Source organism: Cuculus canorus, chromosome 3, assembly GCF_017976375.1.
Source record: "Cuculus canorus isolate bCucCan1 chromosome 3, bCucCan1.pri, whole genome shotgun sequence".
Lineage (NCBI taxonomy): Eukaryota > Metazoa > Chordata > Aves > Cuculiformes > Cuculidae > Cuculus > Cuculus canorus.
The window spans coordinates 14115720-14136644 of NC_071403.1; the positions used below are offsets into that span (position 1 = coordinate 14115720).

General features: G+C 36.6%; 1 protein-coding gene across 8 annotated transcripts in view; it reads left to right on the forward strand.

The window, feature by feature from the left end:
• ADGRB3 (adhesion G protein-coupled receptor B3) overlaps nt 1-20074 on the forward strand; it is a 457722-nt gene extending 437648 nt beyond the window's left edge. For 7 of the 8 annotated variants that reach the window (XM_054061560.1, XM_054061564.1, XM_054061567.1 and 4 more), the window contains 3 exons: nt 10047-10082; nt 17222-17326; nt 19266-20074. In XM_054061560.1, the coding sequence (XP_053917535.1) occupies nt 10047-10082; nt 17222-17326; nt 19266-19454 (330 nt within the window). In that variant the 3' untranslated portion in view covers nt 19455-20074. The remainder of the gene's footprint in view (nt 1-10046; nt 10083-17221; nt 17327-19265) is intronic. The other variant, XM_054061566.1, reaches the window with a different exon arrangement.
• The last annotated feature ends 851 nt before the right edge of the window (nt 20075-20925 follow it).

A 20925-nucleotide genomic window follows, 5' to 3' on the forward strand; every position in this document is an offset into this window, starting at 1 on the left:
TTTTCAAAATTATTTCTAAAAGATTGTGTGTTTGCCCACTTAATGCCCAGATAGACAAGCTCTTTTGAAGTTAGTGTGCATTGTTGAAGAAGTTACTGCCTTCAGCTCAAGTATATTACTTGATAGATTCTATGTGGTGCATTGAGGTTCTTCTCCAATTTAATGCAACCCCAGAAACAGGATAGCTAAAGTCACCCTCCAGTAGTATCCTTTCCTAAATACCTACAATACTGCCTTTCGGATACTTTTTGTCAAATATAGAGACTCAAACCCAGCCCAGTTAAGATTAGACATATGGGTGAGATATCTAGGGACAGTTCACAATTCCTTGAGAAAACAGACATACTTGCCACCATACCATCCACTCCGCCTGAGGTCTAAATTGCTTTCTGGTGATGCCTTTTTTTTCAATTGGTGATAAAGGCCATCTAGAAGACCTAAAAGAAGACCTTAATGAAATTGTAAAAACTGGGACAATAATTATCTTACTCAGTATTCGCATTCCAAAAGCTACTTCAGAAAATGTGCCTGAATATCAATGAGTATTGCACCTTTAGAGTTAATTTTTTAACAGTATTTGTATCATATTTTCAGCTTACCTCTAAGATAGGATATAGATATCAAATCTGAATCAGCATTCTGTATATCATTTTTATGCTGAGAAGAGACTACTAAGTATGTAGCAAAAAATATAGTCAAATACAATAAAACACGATAGTAAATATTTAGTCTCTTCTAACTTAGTAAACATATCAGATTTAGAAAGCTGTATTTTGTTCCCGAACTCTGTAAACTGCTACGTTATTAAACCTAACCACACACAGGATAGTTCCATGTATTAAGAAAAAAAACAGATATTAGGGCAGATCAGAAATGAAAGGAACCATTTTGGCTTTTGTGTCTGCCTTTGTGGTGCTCAACACTACTGGATGACATAGCATTGCTTCATCTTTTGATAAGGATGTGCTGCAATTGATTGAAGATAGGAACTTGAAAAAATTTGTGCACAGACAAAAAGCAGAGTCTCGAGCAGATTCAGACAAGCAGACCCAGGCAGATGAAAAAAAATGTGAATGTGGTTTTGGATATGCAATATGTAAGAAGCCAAGGCTGAGGTAGAGCTTCAAAATGCTATTGTCTAGAACTGCTGAGCTGGATTTACTTTTATTGCTGCCATAAACAAAGAAGGAAAGCAAGGGATTTTTTTTTTTTCCAAAAATAATTTTGATGTCCATTGCAACATGATTTTAGAAGATTTCAAGGTCTTTAAAAGGCAAGGCTTTGCCAGACATGAGGCAGCAAAACCAGCAGCACAACATTTATGTTGCCTATGCCCATGTTTTTCCAGATCAAGCATGACTAGACCATCTCTAAAGGAAACTAAGCTGAGCAGTAGGAAGGTTCCCCCTCCTATTGGCTCATACTGCTGTCCCACCTGAAGTCCAACATAAAAGCATGTGGGTTTTTTTGTCTGTGTGGGAAGTTTCCCTTTCATTTCTCTGAAGGAGCAAAGGTGTCTCAAAATGGGTGGGGAAGGCCTCCTGTTGTGTCATCTGCATAGTCCAACAAGCTGGGTTCCTCCGCTGTTTTCCACTTTATATTTCCAAGTGCTTTCTATGGTATTAGCGTACTACTGTTATTTTTATTATGTAATTATACACTGATTATCAAGTACCGTGCAAGTAAAATGCACTTAGGAAGTTGTGTGTCAACACAAGTCTTCCTTTTCTTTTGTTTTTTTTTTTTTTTTTTAAATTTGAGGTCTGTAATTATTAAGAACATAATAATTGGAATAGCTTATGCAGCAGTTAAAAAATTTATTATCTTATCAGAATGCCTTTAGATGTCATGTGATATAATTTCAGCCAAGATGAACCCAGCTTCTGACTTTAGAAGCATAATTATGAACCCACAAACACCTCAAGCCACAAAATTACTGCAGGTGTAACTCAGCTGGATGCCCAGTAAAATACAATATACTGACATACCTAAAATAGTTCTTATTTTTCCATTCTTTTTATTGTAGATGTTAGTCTTTGTGGCCATAAAATTGCCAAAACTGCAAAGCTATTAAAAGTGACGGCTGAAATGTCAGGTCTTTCTTGTGTTCTCTTTTATTTAGACTTTGTACTCACTGTGATCCTTGGAGATGGACATTTTGGAACACAACTATAGTATCAGCACAAAAATATATGCTCTGACTTCTAATTTTGCAGGGAGGATCCATCATGCCTACCATTAGACATCTAAATGTAGGCATTCGCCTTCTGTTATGAAAAAGAGCTTTTCATATTTGGCTTCCTTTTAGAGTCAGTGGAGAGAGAAAGGCATTTTTAGGCCATTTTTAGACATCTGCTCCAGGATGAACTGAATCACATGCCCTCAGTGCAGGTGTCTCTCTTCAGGTGCCACAGAGGAAGCTGGAATGAGTAGTTCAGATAGAAACATCAAAAATGTTGATATCTCTAATTTAGTCAGATGAATCCTACAGTGTGTCACAAATCTACATTTTTTTTTTTTTCTCAAGAAAATGCTTCATTGAGAACAATCAAATGCTTTATTATATACGGAAGAATTCCAGTTTTCAAAAGAAAGACTGAGAATGCCATAATATTTACATACAAGTGTTGCACAGATGAAGTATAAATTTAAGGATCTGCAGATTCCCAGTGTGCAAGTCAATGATTTTTTATTTCATTTGATATGTACCAAACAGTACTCATGCGATTATAAGCACAGGCAGGCATATTAGTACATCACAGAGCTTCTTAGGAGGGGTAATTGAACATCTGGCTAATATCCTGCACATCCCTTACATGCATGGATTAAAACTGGCTTTGCTACCTTGGCATCAAAGTGGCTTGGAGTATGCTTCTTCAGTTCAAAGTGTTTTGATTTTAATGAACAAAGCACTCTCAAAACACTCTTTTGGAATGTTGTTGTTTTTGGTTTTTTTGAAAATGTACACTCAGAGTGGTGTGCTCATTAAAATGAATTTACTTTGAAATGAAGTAGTGCCACTTAGACGCAAGGAAAGGTTATGTGGTTTAAATGCAGTGGAAGCTGATCTGTGCAACGTATCTCCAGGATAAGTAATTCTTTTCTTTTTTTTGTGCAAAAATAATACAAAAGGGAGTATTGTATATGAGCTTCCTGACTGCAAGACTTGCATTGTTACCTTTTTTAGAAGAATTATGGGTTCTTTGAAGGGAACTGTGGTTAGTGTAGTGTGAGCAGAAATGGGAAAGACCTAAAGGGAGAGGAAAAGCATGCAAGGAAGGCAACTGAAACATTTATTAAAGGGGGGAAAAAGAGCTTCTGCTTTATAAGAACAGGAAGAAAAGCACTTCTCAAAATGTTTGGCATGTAAGGGACTGGAATTCTCTTTCCAATCTCTTATCTTCCTTTTTTATTTTTCTCTCTAAGCTTCTGCTATGAGATCTTTATATGGAGAAAGACATAAAGTGCTTAGATGGGAGGTTGATTGTGTGGCCAAAATAATCCTTCTGTATTCATTCATGAGAGCTCTTAATACACTCAAAAAAAAGTCATCTCCAGAACTCCTTGACCAAATCACTGATGTGGGACTTTGGGAGGGAGAAACTGTGACAGCTCAGAAAAGAAAAGGATACAGTAGAGACAGTGAAGTGTGAAGAAAAAGTGAACATCTAGATAAGGAGGAGAAAAAAGAGACTGGCATGCCAAAAAAAAAGAAGGAAAAGAAAGACGGCAGAAATGGAGAAGCAGCTTAAAATGCAAGTGTTTGGAAGAATGCAATAAGAGCATCAGAGAATGAGCGAGGTCTAAGATAAAAAAGAATGAACACCAAAGGAAAGAAGTAGTATGCAGTGAAAACAGTCAATCTTGTCAATGAAGTACTGGAACATGAGGCAGAATAAAAGCAAATTGCTGTGAAGTCATTTTGATTTATGATATGAGAAGAAAAAATAGAAGAAAGAGAGAAAGAGAATAAAAATAGAGAGATGAGCACCTCAGGAATTTCCTCTTTATAATGTTTCCACATTGCATTTATTTTCAGGCATTCTGTATCTCAGATATCTTTCCCTCCAATTCCTCATTTCATTCTTCAATAAGCTGTGGAGACAGCACTTGCCAATTTTGTGACTTTCGATGAAATGAAGTCTAGCCTTATAACAACCTTCTCTTTCTTTCACTTGAGTAGGTCTCAGACTTCTCTGACTTCAGAAATTGTTTTCAGGTTGCTGTACAGGAGTAGGGGTAGAATCAGGCAGAGTTAATGCTAGTAACTGAAGACACAAAGAACCAAAAATTTAATCAGTGTTATGAAGTATAGCATATATTTCAGACTTTAATACTTTAAGCAGCTATCTTAACTACATATGATCCTTAAGAAAGGTATTTTCAATTGCTTGTCAATTTAGGAAATGCTTTGTTCCCTGCAAAGCCTTCAGAAACACAAAGCAAGTGGATTTTATTGATTGAGTAAATGCATACGCAGGTCACCCTGTAAAAAAAGGGGAGCAGGAAACCAGAGTAGTTTTAAAAGGAGATCTCTGCAGTTATGTTTGTGCTGTGTGTTGATGTACTAAATTTGCTAGCATGTTTTAAAGACTTAATATCTCCACATTAAAGAGCTAATCCACTTTTTCATGAAAATTTCCTTGCTGTGTGTGTGGCTCATGTTATGAACTAATAGCCAACATAATCTTCTATTCAGAAACTAAGAGATTTTTTTTCAGTTATATACACACAAAAGGCATTTTAAATGAAAACTGCCTGTCCATATTCCACTTCTATATTTCTGAAGGCCAAAAAAGGCTTTCCTTTAATTTTGTTCAGGGAAAAAATCCTCCCCAGGCTAAGATCTTGTATGTCAAATCTAATCTCAGAGTGAATTATAAACTGCTGATAATATGGCTTTATATTAATGGAAGCATGGTTATAGCCCTCACTGTAATATGGTATCTCTGGTTTCAATTATACTTTGTACAATGCAATATATCTTCAGGAGTATATCATGTAATTAATCAGGTAGTGGTGTAATGCAAACTAGAATAAGGAGAAAACCAGACATTTGTCATTTTATAAAGATGGAGAGGGATTTTATTAGTCATTTAGAGAGAGCAGCTCTTTCTTGGTGCCAGCAGATTAGTGCATGCTGGTGTATGGAAATTATTCTTCAGTATTCTATTTTGGTCTCTCAATGAGCAGAGTTTAAAGATGCTCTGGAATTACACAGAGAAGCTATACATGATTAGCACAAAGTAAAATTGATTTAAAATAAATTACTATTGCAGATCTCTTTTCACAGAGTTTCACTTTGGTCCTGGCATGGGGGTAGTGTGGGTGGGGTATGTGCTGTAAAATGGATTTTATCAATTAAAATCAAAGAGCTGTGAAAATCAGAGAGGGGAAATATCTTGATGGGTCACTTCTTCACATTTTCTACAGCATATTTCTCTATTATGTAGTCAAACTTCACTTTCTAGACAAAAGTGAAGGGCTTCCACTAGTTTGCATACTGGATTATTTCATAGTTACATTAGCTTCCTTTATTCCTGACAATGTCTGAAATTTCCTTTTTTTTCCCTATTTTTTCTGAATGACAGCTTTTCAGATTTTCCTCATATCAGCTTTGTTTGCTGCTGTTTATATCCTTCTAAGGCTTCTGAACAAGCTTCTGAATGTGATTCTTCCTGAGCCAACATTTAAACAAGCTTTATCGAGCTTTATTTTTTTATGCTTTCCTCTCAATTCAGTGTTATTAATTCTTTAAAGGTGCTTTTTCCTGCTCTCCTCTGAAATTTCCCCAGTTTACAGTCATGATTTGACTTCTGTCAGATTAGAGCACCAATGGAGAGCTCCCACTGGAGTTGTTCCGAAAGGGCTATTCACACTCTTGCCCGGTTAAACGGAGACTTGACCTTTTTTTTTGTAGCATTTGTAACTCTGGATGGATTGTTCACTACTTACTCATAGCCCCCAGCTTTTTCCGAATTATCCCAGGTAACTCCCTGATGCTGAATAATGGCGTGTGCATTCAGCTTTTTAGGCAGTCCTTTTATTAGCTTCCCTTGCAGGTGTCCAGCATTAGGGCTCTTCAGCTTGAAGAACAGATGACTGAGTAGTGAATAGGGAACAATTATTCATATTTCCTATAATCTAAGAACCAGAAGCATCAAATGAAATGGCAAAGGGATAAAAAACTTTATTTCCTTTGTCACATTTTTTATATATATATATATATATATATATATATATTTAAATTGTGGAATTCACTACCTCAGCATATTTTGGATATCAAAATTAGGAAAAATTATAAAACATGACTAGACTAATGGAATAACGTAAAAAAGTGTTAAGCTCAACAGAGTAAACTACTCCGAAGGAAATTCCAGAACTACTGAAGAACTAGGGAGAGTATTCCAGCACAAGTGTTAATTTATGCTTGCCCTTCTCTATAATGTTTCTGAAGCATCACCACAGAACCGGGTCAAACACTAAATATTAAATGAGGCAAACTACAGGTATAATTCTTTTTGGTCATTTGTTATTATATTCTACTCACATTGATACTCAAGCAGATCTCCAGCTGGTCCTTGAAAAAACACCATCTTCCACTCTAATTTTTATGTAATTAGAATTCTAATTTCATTCTAAATTTTGCAGGTGAGTAAAAGGAACAGCTTTTTGAAAAGAAACAGGCTAGTGCGACCACTTCAGCAGCTCATGTGATGCAAGAGATTTTTTTTTCCCTCACTCCACCTCACTCAGGTTCTGACTTTCATTAATTTAAATTGAAGAATGAGCCAGATGGTTAATTTCTCAAAGCATTTAACTATGTGCGGTAAACTCCATTTTTCTCAGCCAAAAGAGACACCACAATTAAACTTCATTTAAGAATATATATATATATATATATACACACACACACACAGAGTCACTTTAATTAAAGTGTTGATTTGCATGTTTCAAAGTTGTTGTATATTATACGGAAACAAGGAGAAAACCTTAGTAAAATGACAGCTTCCAAGTGTGACCAAAGGAAAACTTCCATCCTCATAAATCAAGATTCTCAGTGATTTCTTGCTTCTGAATATGTTCCCACTCTCAAAAAATAGCATTGCAGTTGTTTCAAGGCAGTGATGTAGTAGCCAGGAGGACCTGGTGTTTATCTAGTGGTGTCAGTCGTGATATTGCAGATTACTTTCAGTGGTGCAGGATCACATTCATACCCATAGACTTTATTTTTTTTTCCAGAAACTCACAGAACTTCGCTGCTACTGTTCAGACCTGTGACAGTTACACGGGTTTTATGTCTGTGGAGAACAGGCTCTGACAGCACTGGTGCTGTTATTCACTGTGTGCAGCCATGAAAAAAAAGTGAAGCACAAGCACATAACACATGTTCTTTACTATATAAGCTTAAAATAAATGTGTTTGTGATGGATTCTTGTTAAGCCCTCACTGAGAAAAAATCCGTGCTGAGGTAAATCTGTAGTATAACCTATTTGGTCATAACTGGTGTGGTCTAACAGCAAAATTGCAATAGTTACCTCTTCCTGACAACAGTACTGCAACGAAGCTGGTGAAGGGGCTGGAGAACAAGTCTTACAAGAAGCAGCTGAGGGAGCTGGGGTTGTTTAGCCTGGAGAAGAGGAGGCTGAGGGGAGACCTTATTGCTCTCTACAGCTGCCTGAAAGGAGGTTGTGGAGAGGAGGGAGCTGGGCTCTTCTCCCAAGTGACAGGGGACAGGACAAGGGAGAATGGCCTCAAGCTCCACCAGGGGAGGGTCAGACTGGATGTCAGGAAAATATTTTTCACAGAAAGGGTCATTGGGCACTGGCAGAGGCTGCCCAGGGATGGGGTGGAGTCCCCATCCCTGGAGGTATTTAAAAGACCAGTAGACGAGGTGTTCAGGGACATGGCTTAGTGGCAGTTAGGAGTGGTTGGACTCCAAGAGGTCTTTTCCAATCTAGTGATTCTATGATTCTATGTGTCTTTTTACTGTATAAACAGCGACAGAGCTGTCTGGCTTCAAAACCTGGGAGTCCAGCTATGCCAGGAATATGTTCTCTGCAGTCAAACTTAAATACAAGTGCTCCAATTTTATAAATCACACTATCTAGTGAACTACACATTTCTTCCTGAATTTACAATGTTTTTACGTAGGGCTCTCAGTCAGGCAGTACAATGATATCGGGTTTATTAATGAATTGTAGCTTAAAAATAGCTTTTCCAAGCATTTTTCAAAGCTACTTCTGTAAACTTCACCTCATTATCTGCTGTACATGTTTCTTCTTTTGTAACCACTGAGCCTTTACAGTGCTAGATGCACTCTAATTGCACCTTAAAAAGAGATCCTTCCTCATTAGGAACATGTAGATTTCTTTAGGTGCCGATTTACTGTGGAATGATGAAGGCTTATGTCACACTTGCATCATTGCCCCCGTAATCAGTCAGAAGTAATAAATTTAACTATATTAAGGCATAATGTCCTCGTATTTTTCTTACCTCCCAGACCTTTGTTGTTTCCATGTTTTCATGCTATTTATTTTTGCAGAATCATTTAAATTATTTTTAAATAATCTCTTCAAGTGTGTTTGGTTTAATCAAGCCTTGCTGATTAAAGATAGCTTCTCCAAAGCTTGTTGTTGTTGGTTTGTTTAATTGTTTCATAGACAGTTTTTATTATACTGCCTCCCAGCTCTTTAGGCATCAGAGTGTGTTGACAGTGCTACAGTGATCTGCTTCATATTATTGAGGATTAGAGCATCACAATTTTTCTACAAAAACAAACATATGTCACAAAGCAGCATTATCAAGAGCTCAGAGAGACCAAACAGTTTCCGCTTTCAACAACTGAAACACTTGTAAAATTATTTCTTTCAATTGCAAGAAAACAGAACACCTTGCTTAAACCTGCATGTTTGTTAAACCAAATAAAATCAAAGTCTAATGAAGCTGGTAACATATTTCATCTTGATTTAATAGGTTTGATTTGTATCTCACTGCAGAAATTAAGTGCAATTTGAAGAGGTTCATTCACCATGACTTAAAGACATCCTATCCTACCACAAAAAAATAGGGTTAAATTTTAGCAGCAAGCCTTTTTTTTTTTTTAGAATACTTTTTCCTTCCTTTAGCTCTCCTTCCTGAAGGAGAACGTATCTTTTCTTTCCATTCACATGTTCTTTGCGCTCTTTTTTCAGCTCTTTCAACTGCTGTTTCTACATCTCTTTAGTCTATTGCAAGCCATTCAATCTACAGCCTTAGGAGAAAAAACAGATATTTTTACCTCTCTTTATAATATTCTGCTTCCTTCTGATATAATTTGAATTTATAATTGGTTTCTTTTAGAATCTCTAAAAAATTCTGTGCTAAATTATTTGTGATATGTCTAAGCAATCATATTCTGTTGCATTGTATATAAGTGGTTACTTCACTAGTAAATCATTCTTACTTTGTATCAGATGCTTTGAACCAGATCTGTCATAAGTTTAAAACAAAATCATTGCTTTCTCCATCCAGAATGTCATTGCAAACAAACAAGCTGAAGCTATGGAAAGTATAGATGGCTTTGGCTTGATCTTGCTATCATTTATTCCATTAAAATCAATGGAGTTGTACCAATGTAAGCCTGATGTAGTAAAGAATCAATTTCTGCATACGTGTACAAATCTAAATCATAGATACATATAGATAGCTGTGCAAAAAGTATAAATATGATTATAATTTGAAAACACCACAGGAAATACAGAAATAGATATATTTTATACACCAATATGTTCAATTGCATGCAAATAACATGCACGTATACATCCCGGTGAAATGCAGTCTGGTATATTTCAAAGAAAAGAATATAATAATGGTCTAAAAAACTGTATGCAAAGTCATGCATTAACCCTAAATTATCAAGACAAAATTTACAGCCTCTCACAGAACACCTAGTATATATCTGATAGGAAAACAAGAATGTTATTTAGACTCGTTAATATGATTTGGTGAACAGTCCCCTTGTTAATACAACCTCTTTTTTTCTTTCTTTTTCTACTGCTTAATAGAGAAGAAAATCACGTTATTCGGACCTTGACTTTGAAGTAAGTTTTACTGAATTATTCCTGATTATTAAAAGTATTTTCCTAAACATAAATGTGAAGTGTTCATTTTAGCAGATTTTAGCCTTTTGCCATAGTAGATGTCATAGGGGTTTTCAATTGGTACTGTACAGAACATGACGAGCAAGTCATTAAAACTACTTTGGTGCAACTTGTTTGTAAAATATTCTGAGATCAAACTGTCATATTGCAATATTAACAATCATGGTTTCAGTTTTTAAATTCTCTGCCTCTTCATTTTCATCTATTTTTCTTTTTTTTTTCTTTTTGTTTTGCTGGCTATCTATCTATTGAAAAGCTGTGACACTTCTGTAGAACAGGCCATGTTGTTGCTGAGGATGGCTTTGTTCAAGAGATGTTCAATCATTTTTTCTATTTCTCTTTCCTCAATACTAATTTACTGGCATATTAGTTTCACATCCAAATAGTGATTATGAATGTGTCAAATATTGAATGATGAAATGCTGCAGTTGTCAAAGCTTATGCATCACATGCTATATAAAAACCCAAGTTCATGTGAGGTTCATCAGGTTGAATATCCACAATTTCAGACTTACAACCTATCGAATAAGAACATTTGGGTGTGCTAGTTAATGGCCGTTTTGTTCTATCTCAGTCAGTACGATTAAGTCTCTTAGAATTTCATTTATTTGAGGTTTTTTCCTCTACTTTCTACCAGAAGCAATACAACAGTTAGTTTTCAAGTGGATGATAATAATTTATGCACTTAGGGTTTTTGCATAGGTTGTCTGTTCATGCGTGTTAGTAGTTTGATATAATTTGTTATCCAGAGAAGTTGAACAATCACCATATTTGCGGGTTAAACTTTAACATTCACTGATCACCATATATCAACTACAACTTTATAAATTCTCCTCTCTGTTGCATATACAAATAAAAGCATTTTTTTCTTTATTATTGGAGCTGTAAATACAGCACATGTGTACTTTCAGGTTTCAGATTCTGGTCCATAGGGAACAAGGCAGAACTAGCAAAATGCAGCCATAGCAGTGGTCACAGAAACCTCGCAATGAGGGAAGAGTTTGCTTTGGTGACCTTCTTCTCCTGAAATGCTGACCTTCTGTGTCTGTTTGTGGTTTCTTGGTAGTTTAGCATCATACCTTAATCTTCTATGTCATTTTCCCTCAGAGAGTTACCTTAAGCAGTCATGCAATGTCTGAAATAATCTACCAGACAAAGATTCCCGCAGTAAGTTTAAGGAAAATAAAACTAAAATAATAGCTTAAGTATGCTTTAGATTAAATGCCTAGAAAGGAGGAAGAAAAACATGAATCAACAATAAAATTTTTATGAACACGCAATTCTAAAATTAGGTTCAAGTAATATGAATGGAAGTTTTCTAATTACAGTGATATAAGGAATTTGAAATTTTACTATTCTTTGTTGAAAGGTAGGAATGTCATGCTGTTTGTCATGACAACATTTCTGTGACAATAGATACTACAACATTCTTCCTATCACTTAGGAGAGCATAATCCAACACCAAATAAATACCAACCATGCTATACACATTCTGCTTTGAAGAATCAGGCCTCCCATTACCTATTTTCTTTTGGCTCACATAGTGTATTTAAGATGCTTACACCTTTTCCTTGTCTTGTGTGCAGCATTGTTGCTCCTTGGCCTAATATTTTTAAATGTATGATTATAATGCAGGGAAATTTATTTGTTTGTAAAAAGAGAAGGATGGGACCATTGGGAGCCGCTGCTGAAAGAGAGCGACAATGATACTGTTCCAGTTCCTGCTGTGTTTTGGAAATACTGACTCAGACTAACCCCACCTCTTCACCTTGCTTTATGGTTCTTCTGATTAAGTGTGTGGACTTTCCAGCGTTCTTATACGTAGCGTGTCTGTCTGTCTGGGGTAAAGAAAAAATAAAAAAGCCACAAAATGTTCAAACAACCACCCAGATTCCTTTACTCAGCAAGGCATACTAAGGGACTCGAGATAGCGTTGTATGACCAAAACACTGCTAATCCGATACTTCAAAGAAGCTTGACTGCAAAATAGAATAGGGCCTGGAGGTGAGGTTTAGCTAGAGTGACTGGCCATCCTACTGAAATGTTGAACACCACGTCTGTTTTGTCTGTAACCAGTGTCAGATGTCACTTTCTGAGACAACGTCCTTCCACAGTTCTGAGGATAACAAATGCTAAATATGTGGTATGGACAAGACTGTTTCAAGCTTGGCTCCTTCCATCCTTTTCTTTTTAATACCCAGTAGTCTCTCTGTATCCACACAAGACAAATCCTCAGGATATGCCTATGTTACTAAAGACATTTGGGAAAATATTCCTGGGAGCCAAAAAACTAGGTTTTGGATAGATGGAATTTCAGAATGATCTTCACTATTTTAGTCTGGATCACTCTTTTCTCTCCAAACAGTTGCTGAAGTGTCTTTAGGGAACTTGTGCAACCTAGGTACCACTCACAATAGGCAATTTGGTTGTAGACTTCATATTTTGGAGACTAAGAGAGTTTTGCAGCATTCGTGGGGAAAATTCCATAATAGATGGTGCCAGAACATGGTCTTTGACATGTTTTTTTCACCACAGTAGAGTCGTTTCATTGGGTTTTTGTTTGTGGGGTGGTTTTTTTTTTTTTTGTAAAAAAAAGAAACTGTGCTAGTGGGCTGAAATGTACCACCTTAAAATGGATAATTTGAAGTAAAAACAAACTCATGAAGAGCATTTTTTTTTTTCTGAGGGCATCAGCTGAACTCAAAATCAGCTTCTATGTAGTGTGAACACAGGCAGACCATGGCTGTACTCAATGCAATAAATAGTCTCTGTCCCTGTTATCTCCAATATATGTAGAAATATCGATGCAGTTTTAAGGAGCCTTGCAATGGACTGTAAATAATAAAAGTCCTGTGACTCAGCTGAGTAGGATTATAGAAAGCTTATGTCTCTCAGAAAAGAGAGAGAGAAAACGGGCCAGCCCTATCATAGATGTTAGGGAGCAATCTCTCATTAACTGGGCCACCTATATCTTGTTTTCTCTTCTTAAATAATTTACCATTATGTTCTTAAATTATCCCTTTATGTACGAAAAAGAAGACAAACTGTAACACTCAGGGTTTAGTCTGTGGGCAGAACGTGTTATGGCTAAGTACTATACTGTCCACAATTAGGTTTATCTCTTTTAACTTTGATGTTTGCTAAAATGAACAGTCAATATGCAATAGCCTTACAAGTCTTTTCTTCCCATTACTAAGGTTAGTTTAGATTCATTCATGCAGTCCAGTATCCAAAACATGACCAAAATTCATAGGTCTGTGTGTTTTGGATCCCTGCTGCTGCTGGCTGTGGTAACCCCAGATAAGCACCTTCCAAGCCCAGTCATCATGTCTGTTTTTTTGAAAAAGCTGGACAGGTAGTATTTTCATGAAGGTCCAGCGCTAATGCTTAGCTGTCAGATCAAATAAAATTCATTCTAATTATGTTGAACAGAAATACAGATGCTGTGGAAATTCCCAGGAGAACTTTATAATAAGTGCGTGTTGGCACTTACGAAAACATTCAGGGCAGTTAAACATTATTATTGACATGTATTTTAGGATTCAAAATTACAATTACTTTTACATTTCATGAAAGAGTTTGACTCCTGGATTTCCCCATTTATCCACCCTACTCTGCCTTTTCTTTGTGGCATTCACTGGATCTACTCTGCTAATAACATTTATGCCAAATAATTCAGGAGGGCGCCTTTTTATCCTGCTTGCCAGGATTGAAGTCTTCTCTGGCTCTTCATGCTCCACCCATGAGGAAGAACAAGGATATACAGGATAAATGTGTTTCCTTTCCACAGAGCAGTAGACTCTCACCAGCAATAATGCTAAATTGAGCATTAATTGCTGGAGCTGCACTCTTTTAGAATTCCATCTGCAATAACTATTCATTGTGACAACACTACAAACTCACACAAAAGTATAAATTATTCTCTTAATAACCTGAAGGCATGTCTCAAAAACAAAGGTGAAAAAATATGCCTGCAGGGAACAATCCTTTCCCATTCCTAAGTTTGGCAACTGAAAATACCTATAACATCTTGAAAACACAGTATGATTCCTTTGTAGGGCTGGGAAGGCATTCCCCCATCTGTTCTTTCTTTGTAGCTATTTCATACAATATTTGAGAGAGAACATTTTTTACCTTTGACAACGTAGAAAATCTCCAAGGCAAACTGAATGATATTATCATCATTATTACTACTACTACTACTATTAATATAATACATAAGACTGACCACAAATCTTCATGGGAATATTTGTGTTTAAGCTGGAGTTCAGCTAAAACCCTGTCACAAATTAAAAAAAAGGAGCTGGGTACAGACATGTTTGAAGACCATGCCACCTTGATGATTGCCATCCACGCTCTGAGTCCTTTTCTAAGAGCAGATAATTCTCAGGGTAACACTTAGTCTTTTCACTCAATGTTACTTTTGAGCGGGGATAGACATTTGGAAGGGGTATCAATTCAGTCTGACTCCCTTCAGAGCGTGGGGCTTAATTGTTACAAAGCCTGCAGGAAAGAGCACAAGATGATGTGTGTCCGTAGCCTGGTGGGTAACTCAGGTGCTTCTGGAAGGGTTGTGATAATAATGGGCAAATGCCCGGCTGCACCTAAAGATGGTGTGCTTTCAAACGGCAGCATGAGAGCTCCTTTTCCATCCTGTTCATGTCTGGATGCTGCTACAATCTTCCTAGTACATATTGGTCAAAATCTCCAGCTCTGTATTGATAAAACTTTTGTGTTTCTAACACTGATAAAGCTATATTTTCCACATTGCCCATTTAATAGAGAAAAAAGATTAAACCCCTAAAAATACTTTGTGAGTTACTTTCTCATATAGGAGAAAGAGATACCCAACAGAACATATATTCTGGAAAGGAGATAAGGTGGTGCTTTCTAACAAGGAGTCTAAAAGAAGTCTAGAAAAGAAAAGTTAAAGTTGGAAATCTTAAGTTCTTTCGTCTTCAGTTCAGATTGTTCTTTATCAGCAGTTGTCAGTGGGTAGAAAGTATGGAATGGAAGCCAGGAAAACACAAAGCAACCAAAAGATCCATGGGTACAAGTGCATATCAGCTATTCTGCTATTAAGAATAAAATTTAAAGCCTTTTTTTCCTGGCAGACTTCCCACTGCAAGCGTTTAATTTCTCCTCCCACCTGCTTCTCCTCAGGAATAATGTAATGAACTGAGTAAGACATTTGCACTATTCATATTTTCTATTTAATAACTTTTGGGGTACATGATTCAGAAAAATATCGGAAAGTAGATATATTCCTATTCGCTATATTCCTACCCTTCTATTAAAAAAGTTTCCAACTAGTGATACTTGTTTCACAGTCATATGCTGTTTCCTGCTTTTAGAGCCAGTATTTTAACTCACTAAATCTGTTTAGTTCCTTTCAGCATGTCTCCTTATTTCAGCCAATAATAATATTTGAGGCAGAACCTTTCTTTTTTCAAATTCTGTGTATCTGAAATCTGCTACGTATCCCTGTCTAGCATAACAGCAATGGCTTAAAAGAATCCCTAAGAAGTTACTTTAGTGAAACTTCCATCATAACTTTAGGTCAGCCATCTCTAGTTAAATTACATTTTGTAAGGATGTCCTCACCAAATCCTGCAAAACTGAGTCTCGTATTCACCTCACAACTCACATTAATAGATCTTCAATTTCTTGCAGTATCTCAGTCTCTTTTTCTGAAAAATGTGGCCAATTTTCCCTTCTCAGAAGTTAAACAAGTTCTCAAGCTATGGTGTAGATTTATTAAGGCTGATATGGCTATTGCAGTATAGTGGTAGAAATGCATGGCCAAGAAAGCAGCCACATTTCTTGAAATTTATAAACACAGGCTGCAAATGAAAAATTGGTATCAGTAAAGCGTCATTTGAGGGTCTGTTAGTGTCACTCCATTTTAAAAGGTAATAACCCAGACTTGGCAGAAGCTTTACGTGTTGGGAAAGGTCACATTCAGGCACCACGTACATAACTTTGCAGGGGTTGTCACGTACAATGCCAGGAAAAATCAGCCTTGACAATATGCACGGAGGCCGATATCCTGCATCTTTTCTATCAACATTATTGGTTGCTTCCATGTCTGTAACTCAAGTTCAAGTGGTTACAAAAGCTTAAGAAAAGCCAAGTTGAGCCCGTCTGCTGTTGGACTGAGGTGAAGCATCCTCAGTTCTCCCCATCCCCTCATCACCTAAACAGCAGAACCATGAGAGTGCTTGACCAGTAAAGAGCCTTTAGCTTTGCTCAAAAGGCCAGTCTGAACCCACACCTGAGCATGAACTTGTTTGAAAACAATGCGGATGGTAGGCTTGACAGTCTAGGCTTGAAAACAGCCTTCACTCTGCCAAGATATGGCCGAGTGTCTCCTCCAACTGTGGGAGCCATTCAAGTTCCAGACCCCTTGCACAGGAGTGCCATGTAATTACTTTTTGTGGAAGAGTGCCCTGTACAGGAGCTAGAGGAAGAGTGGTTTCCAATCGTCCAGCCCATGAAAAAAGAAAGTAATTAAAATTTAAAAACTGTGCCTACTTTTCTTAATATGAATGCCATTTCAACTGTGTTTTATGATGACCTGAATGACAAGAAGCTGTCTAATTATGAAGACTTAACATTTGGGGCTTTTCTGTTTGGGACTAGGATTTCTGAGTTCAGTGTTCTCATAAAAAATATTCCTATGATGACCATTACAAACTACTGTTGCATTCTGATAGAAATTAAAATATTAGCATTTATGCTGATTATAGGAATTCTAGGAAATCTTCTTAATGTGCAAGAGAAATATCCTTCTGAGAAACTGCCATCACTTTGAAAATACTTATGGGCTAGCACAAAATCAGTGTCCGTTGATTTCAGCAACTCAATAAACATGAGAGAGGAAAGGTCTCTTGTACACAGGAAGAACATTAAACAAGGCAGAGAGAAGGCTCAGTGCAATTCAGTTCCATTGGTTGAGTCTATAGGGAAAAGGTGGTCCTGCCAAATTTGATTTACTTTACTATGTTGGGGAAAATAATGCTTCTCTTAAAAAAAATGGACTCAATTATGAATATAAGCAATTATGTTCCATTTTGCAGAAGGTCATGCATACAAGAAAGAGGCACATGGAATTGTTTCAGGAGTTAAATCAGAAATTTCAGACACTGGACAGATTTCGGGATGTACCAAAATCAGGCAGTATGGTAAGTTTTCCTTCTTAGATATCTAAAATATGATGGATCCTTAGCAACGTAATGAAATATGAGTCATTTGAATTCGGTGTTATTTCCTCAGAAGACTTTACTCTGTGCTAGCTTTAAGCAGCCTCAGAAATCAGAACAATAGTTGTTTTCAGTAATCTAACCTATGACGATACTTATTAGGTTTTACAAGTAGACCAAAACCAACTCACTGACATCATTGAAGATGGCAAGTATTTGAACTACAGGGACAGATTTCTAAAGGACTTTATACAGAGAAAGCGGCTCACTAATGTAATTTGGCCAATAGGGCTTTTCATCTACTTAGGCAAGCAGATATTAAATTAGTTCCTTCAAAGAAGTTCAGCTAGATTCACCTGTACATGAGAAGGTCCAGAAAGCACAGAGGATCTCTGTAATGCTGTGTCTTTTCTATAATAGGTTTATAAATATTTACCATGGGAAAAGCAAAATTTAAATGATCCTGGGTTGACTCTGCTATCATCATAATTCAAATTTATACACACGCACTCACACACACCTGAATGACACCCTGATTACATCTGATAATGAGAGCAAGAAAATAGTTGATTCTGGCTAATTAAACCAGCTAATTTAGTGTGACATATTTGTTAGCAGTAATATTATGATTAGTAATAGTTTTATATATAATTTTATAATGTGAATATTGTTTATTAAATGGGACTGAGTTAGAATCACTGTATTCTATAACTTTTTCAGAGGAGCTGCTTTCAGACATGAAGAAGAGGTATTAAGCAGATATGAGGCCAATGGGTTTACATCATTTACATCATCTAAATCCAGCAGAAATTTGGCCCCGATTCTTTGTTGAAACTTAACTGTGATATGTGTTATTTTGCACCCAGTTCTCGCTCACTCCCCCTTCTGAGATTTGCTGATATGTGAAGTTTGCATACACTCTCCCTGTTTGAGATTTGCTGTTCATGTAAAGCTTGAATTAATTCAAAATCTCAAAGGGAATCTCAGTGGAAGAGTTATGTTTACTCCGTTCTGCATTGGCACTATGTTTTTGAAAAGTCTGCTAATAAAGGCTTCCTAGAGGAATGGGCTGTCTGTAAGACAGTCTGAGAGTGATCCAGATACCTGAATAGAGGCATCGCGGGCTATTTTAGACAGCCTCAGGTGTCTTAGTCTACACAGTACAGAGAGTGATGACACGAGTCTCCAGGGAGACTTGCACCTCTCATGAAAGATAGTTTGACATCAGGCACAAAATCCAAAGGCATCTATAGCAATGCAAATATGTTAGGATTTGGCAACCACATTCTACCCAACATGTTACAGCAGAAATCACATACAAATTGGTATTAGCCCATAGTGTCTTTTACCCTATAAAACTTAGCACCAAAAAAAATTAAAAAAATGTATATAATTCAGTAGAAAATTACCAGCTTTCAGCATGTTAATTCTACCATGCACGGGCTCATCAGCCTATAAAGCGAGGTGACTCTCACAGTATTTTCAAGGAGTAGGCTTCTTTGGTTCAGTCATGCACCTGCCTCAATTTAAATCCAGCTACTGATCTCTGTTTCAAACTACTCCATATTTCAGGCAGCAAGCACTTTTCAATTACCTTCCCTTTTCTTCTCCCACTTTCCTACACAACTGCTATTAAAAAGATGGCTATTGGTACTGGATCACTCAGCCATTCCTCATGTACATTGGTTCTTGTGAAAGAAATGGCCTGGCTGGCAGCTCAGGTGAGGAGCCTGCCAAAGTATTGGATTGTTCAGAGAGAAAGAGTCTCAATGGTGCTGAGCGCCCACCAGCCTGGCTCCCTGCAAAGCCATTTCTCCTGTCTGGCTTCTGTGTCTCATGAGAGCACGCTAGCAACCAGCCTTATAAATGGAAAACACATTATTTCTTTCTTGGTTTTAATTCTCCTTTCTTTGGTCTTCAGGAGAACTCAGCACCAAGCAAGGCTCCATGGGACAGTTTCAAAACCACAGGCGACTACCAACACTATACAACGATAAATGTATTAGACACAGAGGCAAAAGATGCTTTAGAACTCAGACCAGCAGAATGGGAGAAGTGTCTGAACTTGCCTTTAGATGTGCAAGAAGGTGACTTTCAAACAGAAGTTTAACAAAAATTAAAACAAACTGAACAAAACAAAAATACTTCATTGCACTGACAATAAAGAGACTTTGGGAATCCTGACGCTCCTGTCTGAACATTGTGACTACTTTATGTCAGGCTCTTCCTTTGCCAAATGTCAGTGGTTTTTTTTCGTACAGTATTTTCCCACTAGTGCAGCTAGTGGAGAACCAGGTGTACAATTCTTACCATCGTGTGTTGTAAGTACCCGTGGAATGGATTTGTAAGGTAATCTTTATAGATAAACCTCAAGCAACGATTCATGTTGTAACAGCTTCATTTGGTTTAGTTTTCAAAAAACTTCACCATGAAGCACAATGTATATATTTATGCAGTTTTTAAAGTTTATAACAGTCTGTTTGGCCATTACTACACTTTTTACTTTATAATATAAAAGCAAAGTTTTTGTCATTAAATGAATGTCTGTTGAGCTACATTCTTCATTGCTTTAAATGCAATAAAGTAATAATCTCACTTTTATATGAATAATATATTTCACATCTTTATTATTGCAGTTTTCTCTGGAAAGCTCAGAGAAGCTTTCTCTGCTGCAGCTGTGTATAAAATATTTAAAATGTTGTATGGTGTAAATAAACCTTTGTCTACATATCAGTTTCTTAGTGCATTTTATTCTGTATTTGTTTATCTTAAATTTGAATATTTATAAAGTTTTCTTTAAAAACATGCATATTGAATATGTATTTGGAGTTTTGATAGTATGTTGTTCTATCTCCTGCAAAGAGTTTCTAAAGCATATTAGTAAATTTGAATAGCCAGTCTGCTTTTTCTTAGATATTCTTTTGTGACAATGTACCATACAACTTGGACTTGTCAGAATACTATTACAACTGTTTGTTTTATAAGAATTTTTTGTCTTATTGCAGAATGATGAACAATGGAAAATAAGTTTCAATGCACAGCACCCAAAGAAAATGTTGATTCACAATCATTTAATCTTGTGCATGGTCTAGTTGCTGTGTAACAAGAAAGACTTTAAGGATAAAAAAATCTGCAGCATTTTTGACAAAAAAAAAATTGAGTGTGTTTCATATTATAAATCAAGAGAAAAGCATTATTTATGTTGAAAATACAGTTAAACAATTAGGAATAGAAAGACCAAATCCCCATTTCAATGCTTAGAACCAAAATCAAATCTTCAAAATATCTCCTTGTCTACACCATAGCTGGTGGGCAGGGAGTATTAAAGAGGAGAATTTCTCAAATCTTCAGATGCCTTATTTCTAGGAAAAAAAGTTCCTAGAACTATTTTAGTTCCTGCTGTATGGAATTGCATATGCTGCAGCATATTAGCTGGAAAGCTCTCGGAGAGGAAGAAAGCATGACTACCAATCTGCTTAGGAAGAAAAAAGTATAGAATAGAGGCTTGGCAGTGACAACCCAAAGCATTGATAGGAGATCGTCGTTCATTTGTTGAGAGAAAGGTACTTAGATTCAACTTT